Source organism: Panthera uncia, unplaced genomic scaffold (assembly GCF_023721935.1).
Source record: "Panthera uncia isolate 11264 unplaced genomic scaffold, Puncia_PCG_1.0 HiC_scaffold_592, whole genome shotgun sequence".
Taxonomy (NCBI): domain Eukaryota; kingdom Metazoa; phylum Chordata; class Mammalia; order Carnivora; family Felidae; genus Panthera; species Panthera uncia.
In genome coordinates, this window is record NW_026059751.1 from 8,105 (window position 1) to 19,378 (window position 11,274).

Here is an 11,274-nt window from a genome sequence, read left to right on the forward strand (position 1 = left end):
ATTTGAAATTCAGAACTCTCTGATTTATTTAGGGAACAAATAATTTGTCTACATTTTAGACAGTTGAAAGTATTGAGGGGAATGAAGTTCAGAGTTCACACTTAAAATTGATAACTGAATCAAAAGTAGAAACTAGTGGGAAACCTGGGTGGCTCAGTCAGTTGAACCACTGACTTTTGATTTCAGCTCAGGTTATAATGTCATGGTTCGTGGGATCGAGTCCCATGTTGGGCTCTGTGGTGAGCATGGAACCTCCTTGGGATTCTCTCTCTCTCTCTCTCTCTCTTTCTGCCTCTCTCCTGTTCATGCACACTCTCCCCTCTCTCAAAATAAATAAATAAACATTAAAAGAGAGACTAGAGATCTTCTTGCACTCTAAAATTGAGAAGCTAGAAATATAAGTGGTAATTTATACTTGGTGAACCACACAAGTTTGGGAACATTGAAATGAAAGAAAAGGAAGGGAAATTAAGTGCTTCCTATGGACCCGAAAATAAAGAAAATTGGAAATTGAACCATATATTTAGCAATATTGTTTGGTTAGAAGGTTAGACCTAATTTAGTTAGTTGGAGAATTGATTTTGTATCGAGTGAAAACAGATTGATTGATTTTGCCTGCATAATCCAACAACTAGTTTCTACAGAGAATTAATTTCATGTTTGAAGCAAAATTTTCTTGCGTAGTTTTGGCAGAGGGGAAGAAGAAAAACAATTCAGGTGGTTATTCATTTCTATGTACATGATTAAAATGATGGTTTTATTTATGTTCATTCAAACGAACAAGCAATTACTTTAAGAATTGGCGGAACCAATATTTTAAATGTTATTTTTAAGATTGTATATTTGTTTACATGTAAGAAGACATTACGATGGCATAATTGGAGTCATGAAAACTTACTTTTCAATGGTTCTTTCTAAGCTCTTTTTTTTTTCTTAAAGTTTATTTATTTTGAGAGGGAGAAAGCATGCATGCAAGTGGGGGAGGGACAGGGAGAGAGAGGGAGAGAGAGAATCCCAAGCAGGCTCTGCACTGTCAGCCCAGAGTCCAATGTGGGGCTTGAACTCATGAACCAGGAGATCATGAACTGACCCCAAATCCAGTTGCTTACCCAACTGAGCCATGCAGGCACCCCTCTGTAAGCTAATTGTAAATCTTAAAATTGTACCAAAGAAATAAATTCATTTGTTTTAAGGCCCTTTTGTAAATGAATGTTGTAATTGGTAGGTGGCACAGTTAACTTAATCTCTTTAAAAGAGAGTGATGGGAGAATTTAAAAATTAATCGAGAAATTGTCGCTACAAGATTAGAGCAGAAGCTATATCACAAAATGTAAAGAAAGATGATAAGTATTAGAGATGCATTTTGACGTCAAAATTTATACACAAAACAATTGGATCATGTGGTTACCATTCTATGTTCTTTTTTTTCCTTTTTAAAAGTTTATTTATTTATTTACTTACTGACTTGTTTGGAGAGCATGAGCCGGGGACGAGGGAGAGAGAGAATCCCAAGCAGACTCAGTGCTGACAGCCTGTTCGTGGGCTTGATCCCACAAACTGTGAGCTCATAACCTGAGCCAAAATCAAGAATCAGACTCAGCCACCCAGGCACCCCTGTCATTTTTTTCATTAGCCCAGAGGCCCCAAGTAAGTTAGCAGAAAGTATGGCCAACCCCAACTAACTTGCATGCCTTTTCACATATCAAATCTTGTAGGTTTAGCATAATTGCTGAATGATAAAGAGATTGAGATTGAAACTACCTTTATTCCTTCTATGTATTTTCTATATACTTTGTTAAAAACCTTTTTTTTAAAAGATTTTATTTTTTTAAATAATTTCTATGCCTAAGATGGAGCTTGAACTCACAATCCCAAGAATAAGAGTCACATGCTTTACTGACTGAGCCAGCCAGGCACCTCCGTATTTTCTATATACTTTTAATTAAAATCACTCCTATTTATTTATTTTTTAAATTTTTTAATGTTTATTTATTTCTGAGGCAGAGAGAGACAGACAGAGCATGAGTGCGGGAGGGACAGAGAGAGAGGGAGACACAGAATCAGAAGGAGGCTCCAGGCTCTGAGCTGTCAGCACAGAGCCTGACGTGGGGCTTGAACTCAGGGAGTGTGAGATCATGACCTGAGCAGAAGTCGGTTGCTCAACTGAGTGAGCCACCCACGCGCCCCCAAATCACTCCTATTTAAAACAAAATGATTTGGTTAGTACAGGTCTCAAAGTTATTTTACCATTCTAAATAATCCACTTTCTACATGGGAGTAATATTTATTGGATTTAATTATTGACAACTTTACTGATTTGGTAACACTAGCACTAGTATAATAAAATCAGCAATGAAAACTCCTACGCTTAATAAAGCAAGAGCCATTTTTTGATTGTTTGAGTTTCTCCACCGTTTTGTGGCAAAGTTCAGGCAGATTTACTTATTTTACAAGTGAGACACTTTAAGTTGAAAAAAAAAAGTTGGTAGGTATCTAAATTCACAGACTCGTATAATTAGTAATGGAGCCTGGGTCTGAACCGTTTGTTTTCCATATAAACACTTCCCAAAAGTATTTTCTTTGAGTTATGTGGCAACAAGATTCTTTGGCAAAGGGCATGCATGGGACAGGTATGGGAAACAAATTCGTACTATAATTCAAACCACTGTGAAGAAAATGACTTGCAAATTATGATACACTGAGTCAAGAGCAAAACCATAAAGGTGAAACTGACTTCTGCTTTTCTTTTCAGTTTTAACTTTGCTTCATTCTGTGGTTCATTTAAGTATGTGATTTTTATTGACGTGCCTATAGAAATAAGTGTACTTTTGATATAAAATACCGTCATCTTACTGTCACGAATCACTAAGGCAAAGATAAACAAGCCATCAAAAAAAGTATTCAAACCAATTCAGGGGCCTCCTGCCAAGAATTGTTTGTCTTTCACTTTGTAAAAGTATACGTATCATATATGAATCATTAGTTTTATTTTCTACCTCATTCTGAGGCTATTTGGGGGAAGCATTTATTCTACTAGTGACCACTGTCAAGCTTCACATTTACTTCCATATCATTTAGCAAAAACTTTGATGACTTATACTTGCATCTTTGACAAATCTGAGTTTGTCAGGGACCCAGAGATATGTCCTTTACAAAGACTTAGCTGTATAGCCCTTTAGAATTGGAAAACATTTGGTGACTACTAAGAATTTTTACACTTCTTTTTTAAAAAAATTACTGATTAACTGCATTAATTTTTATTAATGTCAAGATTGAACCTAATGTCCCGAAAGACTGACCTATGGAAGTCATCATGAGATTAATCGGAAAAAAATTTTTACATATTAGATTTTATTTTCCCAAACGCTGGGATCATATCTATTAAATATCCCCTCATGATATTAGTGCCATCATCTATATTCTCCATGCACGTTTCTGACACTGACTTGTGTGTTATGTCTTCCCAGGGGGCTGTTATGCATTCTTACTGCACTGGATCATGGGAAATAGAAACAACGTCACCGTGTTTATTCTCTTGGGACTCTCTCAAAACAAGAACATTGAAATCCTCTGCTTTATATTATTTTCATTTTGCTACGTCGCCATTTGGATGGGCAATCTGCTCATAATGATTTCCATCACATGCAGTCCACTCATTAACCAACCTATGTATTTCTTCCTTAATTGTCTCTCACTTTCTGACCTTAGCTACACATCAACAGTGACACCCAAACTTCTGATTGATTTGCTGGCAGAGAGGAAGACCATTTCCTACAGTAACTGCATGACACAGCTCTTTATCCTCCACTTTCTCGGAGGCATCGAGATCTTCATCCTCACGGGGATGGCCTATGACCGCTACGTGGCCATCTGCAGGCCCCTGCACTACACGGTCATCATGAGCAGACAGAGGTGCAACACAATCATCACAGCCTGCTGCACGGGGGCATTTCTACACTCTGCCAGCCAGTTCCTTCTCACCATCTTCTTACCCTTCTGTGGCCCCAATGAGATAGATCACTACTTCTGCGACGTGTATCCTCTCCTGAAACTGGCCTGCACTGACACATACAGAATTGGCGTCTTGGTAATTGTCAATTCAGGTCTAATTGCCTTACTGGCTTTTGTGATTTTGATGGCGTCCTATTTTCTGATTCTGTACACCATCAGGGCTTACCCTGCAGAGAGCCGCGCCAAAGCTCTGTCCACCTGTAGTTCCCATGTGACAGTTGTGATTCTGTTCTTTGCGCCTGTTCTCTTCATTTATATTCGACCAGCCACGACACTTCCAGAAGACAAAGTGTTTGCTCTCTTCTACACCATCATTGCCCCCATGTTCAACCCTCTGATCTACACGCTGAGAAACATGGAGATGAAGGATGCCATGAAGAAAATTTGGTTTCGTCATTTGTTCTTGGAAGGGAAGTAACTTCTATGCAAAGCGTTCTAGAATTTCACGTTAGAGCTCCATCCTGACCCTAGAATTAATAAGAAATGACATACAGAGAGTATATAGTGATTGCAAAGCCAGCCTCAGGTTGGAGTTCAGAAACTTTAGCATTTTCAAGACTTCTCCTGATTGGACAATTTTATTATTTTTTAAGATGTTTTTTCTTTTTTTAATTTATGTATTATTGGTATACAGTATCCTATTCATTTCAGGTGTACATCACAGTGATTCAATGTTTTTATACATTTTGAAATGATCCCCAGAGTAAGTCTAATTACCATCTGTCACCATACGAAATGAATACAGTATTATTGATGATTGGACAGTTTTCATTTATGTTTTTCAATTCATTCTTCCTCCATTCTCCTCAAATACCTGTCCCAAGTTCTCCTTAATATGATAATTTATTGTGAACGTGTAACGAAGCCTTTTCTTCCCTCCTCGGGACTTCCACTGTCACTAACGTGTACTCCTATTGACAGAAACTAATAAGTCTCCTGGTAGATAAGAACTATAGGTAGATTTTACTCCTGGCATCTCAGAGGAGAGCATAAAAGTAGGTATATAGGGAAATAGGTACATGAGCTGTACAGAGCTCATAAACACTCTTTTGTATGGTATTTGAACTTTATGAAAGGAGCTTATATTTATATTTTCAATGAACAAGATGCTGCTGCTAAGGTAGTCTCACTCTCTTCCTTCCAAAAAGGAAACAGAACATCCTCAACATTCTGGACGAAGTTAATTCCAATGTTAGTTTCCTTTCTAGGTCAGGTTATAATCCTCCCTAGAAAATCTGTAACACTAAGAACAGATTGTAAAATTAGTACATTGCTACATTGCTTCAACTGTCATGAGATAACTCATGATAACTGGCAATGAGATTCTAGTTAACTTTTATACCTTTATTTCTTGTCCTTTCTATTCATTCTTTCCCTTAATTTCAGGTTGACCTTTATTATTGGGGTTCTTTGTCTACTAATGTGAACCAAATCATCATTCCTGATATTCTGTGTCTTTAATGATCTTGTCGTTTTTCTTTTTATTTTTTTAAATTAATTTTTACTATTACCTATGGAACTTTTAAGAGATGCCCTGGGTTCCAGATATTGGTCATCCATGCACCATTGTGTCAAACAAACAAATCGGACCTTATCATCAATACCAATCGCGCCAGCCCCTTTTTGTCTTTTGGTTTCGTAGAGGCAGGAGGAGCCCAAAATGTCCAAGTGACAACTTCACTTTCCACTTCAATAAAATAATTGTTGTGTTCCCTGATGAAAGCATAACCTCTATAAGTAAAACCTATAAACATGCTGAGTTGAAAAATGCTGGTACAGGGAGCAAAAAAATTCTATAATGATTTTAGTATAATAATAAAGGAGGTCCTTGCATACACATTCTTTTATTCCATAAAATTCTATAACTGTTTTTATCATGACTATGGATTAAATAAAATCATATATTGGTTAACACATCCTTAAATATAGAACTCCAGCTTTTCAGCGTGCTGTTTCTGAATTGACACTGTTCAGTAAGCCACTTACTCACTGCTTCTAATCAGTTACTTAAGAGAAATGGGTTATGAATTGTTTGCTAGGGCTACCATAGCAAAATGCCACAGACTGTGTGACTTAAACAAAAATATATTTTTGGGCAGTTCTGGAGTCTGGAAGTCCAAGGTCAAAGTGCTGGCAGGTTGAGTATCTCCAAAGATCTGTGTCCTTGGCTTGTAGATGACTGCCTTCTCTGTGTGGCCTCACATGGTCTTCTCTCTGTGCACAGATATTCCTGGTACTTTTTCTGGGTGTCCAAATTTTCTCTTATAAGGATACCTGTAATATTGGATTAAGGCCCACCCTAAAGGCCTCATTGTAACTTAATTGCCTCCTTAAAGGCCTTATCTCTAAATAATCACATTCTGAGTTACTTGGATTCAACATATGAATTTTCAAAACCACAGTTCAGTCTATAACAGGGTATGTAGTAGGATCAGTGAATTCCTGTGTATATGTCCACTACCATGCTTCTTTTTTAATTTTTGTAATGCTTATTTTTATTATTTTGAGAGAGAGAGAGCGCACTGGGGAGGGGCAGAGAGAGAGGGAGACACAGAATTTGAAGCAGGCTTCAGGGTCTGAGCTGTCAGCACAGAGCCCAACATGGGGCTTGAACTCGTGGACTGTGAGATCGTGACCTGAGCCAAAGTCAGATGCTTAACCAACCGAGCCACTCAGGTGCCCCTACCATGCTCCTTTTACTCTGAAATAAATTACTTGATCAGAATCAATCCTAAGTGAAATAACGTGGTGGTGAATAAGACATTCCATAAGTCGATGCATTGTGCTGCTTGTACAAGCATTATAAGCAAGAAAGACGAATCCATATCCAGAATAAGTGTCTATTTATGTGAACACAAATTCTGTTTCTTCCATGTTGGAAGGTTTTCAGTGTAATCCACTTGCTACGACAAGACTGAGTAACTGAGTAGTCTCCCTGAAGAATGTACATGTTGAGCACTCAATGTTGGTGTGACAGACAGTAACTTCTAAAGATGGCCACAGCAGTATTTCCTAATTAGTCCATATGGAGAGACCATATGAGGAATTTTACGGCCAGCAGCTCATCTGGTGTCTGGGCTCAGTACTGCCAGACATGTAAGTCAAGATGGCCCCAGATGACTTCAGCTGCTAGCTAGTGAGCACCCCTCACCTTTGAGTTTTGTCATCTGAGACCCAAGACATCATGGAGCATAGCCAAGCCATCCTCACTACGTCTAAATTCCTGATCCATAGAGTCCAAGTGCATAATAAATTGGTCATTTTACACCACAAAATTTGGGGTTGTCTTACATAGTCGTAACTACAAAGTAGTCACAGAAGCCAGATGAACCTTCATGAGGTAAATTTCATATTGTTCATCCCTAGCAATAGCATTCGTAGGGATGCTTTCTAGGCCACAATGGCCACTTTAGACCTAGACCAAAGAGTTTGAACTTGTAGCTGGGAATAGAGGATGGCTGAGATCCATGAAACATATAATCTTGTCTACCATCATTGAGAAGTTCCTCTGCAGTAGACACCGACGTGTATGACTCACATTTTGTCCATTCATATATCCACATCTTCTACTCATGCTTTCTAAATCTCTAAACACCAGTAAAACCATTAACGACTGCCATGAATTGGAACAGATCTATGCCTCTGGTTATCTCTTGGTCTGTACAAAGTAGACAACAAGATGAACTGGCTAAGCTTTTGCCAACTAAGAAGGTCTTCCTTAACCCCTATCAAACTTAACTACTAATAGCCTACTGTTGCCTCGAAGCCTTACCAATAACAGGAACAGTCAATTAGCACATAATTTTGTATGTTATACATGTTACATATGTCATATACTATATTATTATAATAAAGTCAGCTAGTTATTAGGGAAATCCTAAGGAAGAGAAAATACACTTATAGTATTGTAATATATTTATTGAAAAAAAATCCGCATATAAATGAATTCACATAGTTCAAGCCCATGTTGTGCAGGTGTCGACGGTACTATGACCTGTAGCTCAAGCTTCACTTCGTTATGCACCATTTTCTAGCTATTTTGACCATGCTTTCCATTGTATATACCTTTTTAATTGATTTCCTGGATTACAAAAACATATTTTTTTATTTTAGAGGAACATTTTCTAAGTTTTATTTAGCACAAATCCTCATTGTGGTATTTGTAGGAGAAAGTACTATAAAGTTACGCCTGCTCTCAGAGTTAAATATGTGGAAACTGGTTGCCATAGCGGAGGCTAGAGGAAGAAGTAGGGCCATTGGGATGTTCAGTAGGACACAAGAACCTTGCCACCCACTGTTCCATCAATTTCTTCTGCACTAAGGCAGACTTCAAATCCTGGCCTTAGGCTTCTTCTGCATTTTCTAGTTCAACCTCTGTAAAGACGTTACATTATTCCCTACTGTTTCCTCAGAACGTGTTTCAAAAAAAGCACATAATTTATTGTCTATCAATATTGGATAGAGGTGAATTCTTGGTTTGTGCTCAAATTCCTCAGGGTATAAAAAGTTCTTAACCATGGCATAACTATTTTTTTAAGTACTGAAAAGGAATTAAGCCATTTTCAGCTGTCCATTGGCCAACTTTTCTTTTGGGAAATGTCTTACCCCATAAAAAAATGAGAGGCAAGTCTGGGGCTGTAATCTCCCAGGTAATCTAGTTTAAATAACACTTGGAAATTAAACAGCATTATATATACATGTCCAATGCTGAAACCAATGAAGAGGCACCTTTTGAGTAGAAAACACACAAGAGCATTTTTCAACATAAATGCCAATGATGATTTTATTTCCTTTTAGTTTCAAAAATCAGGAGAAAATGATTCTCTTTATAAGGGAAATAGGGAAGTCCCAGAACCAGGACTTACACGGGCTGCTGGTGTGATGAAATTCATTAATCTTCAGCAGCAAAATTAAGCATTTATTTTGATCGTGTTGAAAGCACCAAATGCCGCCTTTTTCTCAGAGATAAAGAAATTTGTCCAATGAGATAATCGCCTGGTAAGTAAAATTCCAACCACTTTATAATTAAAAAGAAACATGACTTTCAAATTTTACAAAGCTTATATATACAGCATAAATTAAATTTTTATCTACAAGTATGCTGATTTTATAGGCTCATTTCCCTCTTCAAGTTTTGTAAATATTTTCTATAGCAACTTTCTGTCACATTAGTACTGAATTCAGTGAATGATTGTGACTATATCCCTGAGAAAACTTTGGAGTTGTTGTCAAAAAGTTAGCTCAACCTTGATTTCTTGAGTGAGGCAACTTGGTTACAGAAAGAAATAACCAAAAAGGTAATATGCCCCTGGAATAATTCTAAGAATAATTTGAGCTTGACAGCCAAATTATCAGTATCCAAAATCATTTATTTTAAAAATCAAAATATTCTTAAAATTAGTCTTCAGAAGCTATCAATATTTTATCCAAAATTTAAAGAGGCTTGGTTTCCTTTTGGCAAAAGAGAGATAATGAAAGGGTCACTGGGCCTCTTAGGATCAACGATTAATACAAGTGGAAGATTTAGAACTACCTGTAAAGTATGGTAAGCACTAAATAATATTAGATATTGTCATTATTTCTCTTTTACGTCTGCGAAGGACTCTACTAATAATAGCAATCTCTTTGATATAAATTGTAATAGCTTACATTTTTATCTATTAACATTTTAGTGTACTTTTGTTTATTTTTCCCCATTATATATTGGGTACCTAATCCATACATAATGATTTGAGGGAAAAAAATGTGAAAGAGAAAAAAATTAATGCCTGTTGCATACTTTGTACCTGATTATTCAACCTACACAATTATGGAACATTGATGTTAGGAATGCCCATGTTAAAGAAGGAAAAACTGCCAGACGAGTTAATTACCTTACTCCAGACCATATGGCCAGATCTCTAGCCTGGTTTTGTGTAAATCCAAAATGAATCCACTGAGTGTAGTATTAAATTATCAAGGGTAAGAAGAATACAAGGCACTGTCATTGCCTGTCTGATGAACTGCCTTGAATCAATGTAATGAAAATTAATTTCCTGGATGTTCAAATTTAAATTTTAATAATGAGATAAATGGAAGTATTTCAGGGAGGCTTAATGAGGTAAAGATTTCCACAGGTTTAAAGACCCAGCAGTTGTATACATTTTTCAGTGCTCATCAAAATAATCCCCTTTGCCCATTTCGCCCATCTCCCCACCCATCTCTCCTCTGGCCACCACCAGTTTGTTCACTGTGTTTAAAATTCTGAGGTTTCTGTTTTTTTTTTTTTGTTTTTTTTTTTGTCTCTTTTTTCTTTGTTCATTTGTTTGGTTTCTTAAATTCCACAGATGAGTGAAATCATATGGTATTTGCCTTTCTCTGACTGACTTATTTCACTTAACATTATATATTCTATGTCCTTCTATGTTGTTGCAAATGGCAAGATTACATTCCTTTTTATGGCTGAGTAATATTCCATTGCACACACACACACACACACACACACACACACGTGTGTGTGTGTGTGTGTGTGTGTGTGTAAAATCACATCTTTATCCATTCATTTACTGTTGGGCACTTGAGTTACTTCCATAATTTGGCTATTATAAATAATGCAGTAATAAATATAGGGGTAAAATATTTGCAAAAGAGTGGTTTTTAAGTGTGGGTATGACATAGAAAACCATAATTTTAGAGATTAATTTAGCATGGTATATTGAATAAACTAAAAAGAGACAAAGAGTTATTAAAATAGAGGTGGAATATCTCTGTCACACAAGGTGACTAGCCTGGGTGCTGTTATAGGACCCTTTGCTATCAGAGGAGAGAAGACTAAGGACAGGGGGAACCTGAAATATATCCTCCAACAAGTGCCTTAAAGTATCTATTAGTTGCAAAAAAGGACAGGAAACACAGTCTGTTACCCCCTACATCCTTTAAAAAAAGGATACGTTCTTTTTTTTCTCCAAAATCAAGGAATCAATTAGTGACAGAAACTTGAGTTCTTTAAAAAACATTGGTATAGTTCTTACATTTTAAGATAAGAGAAAAAGAGTCTAGGTAAGGGTTGGATTTTATGGCCTATAAATTAGTAAAGCAAAGCAAGTTTAAATTAAAAAAAATGTATCTCAGCCCCTACACTAGCTCTTTGACTATATGTAAAATTGGGATTAAAATATCCTTGCTCCTATTTGAGATAAGTCTGTTGAGGCTAATGCTTCCTACAAAAGCAGGTAGGTTGTACCCTCCAGGATTTTGATAGAATTTTTTGCAGAATTGAAGAAG

The 11,274-nt window shown here is 36.8% G+C and overlaps 1 protein-coding gene across 1 annotated transcript; it reads left to right on the forward strand.

Moving 5' to 3' along the window:
* Positions 1–3,499: 3,499 nt before the first annotated feature.
* LOC125918244 (olfactory receptor 4P4-like) lies at positions 3,500–4,429 on the forward strand. Its single transcript, XM_049624265.1, has one exon. It carries the CDS (start codon positions 3,500–3,502, stop codon positions 4,427–4,429), a length of 930 nt encoding a protein of 309 aa, XP_049480222.1.
* The last annotated feature ends 6,845 nt before the right edge of the window (positions 4,430–11,274 follow it).

Bases quoted from the DNA above. Each gene is read 5' to 3' on its own strand.
- LOC125918244 (XM_049624265.1), top strand. From the start codon at position 3,500: ATGGGAAATAGAAACAACGTCACCGTGTTTATTCTCTTGGGACTCTCT.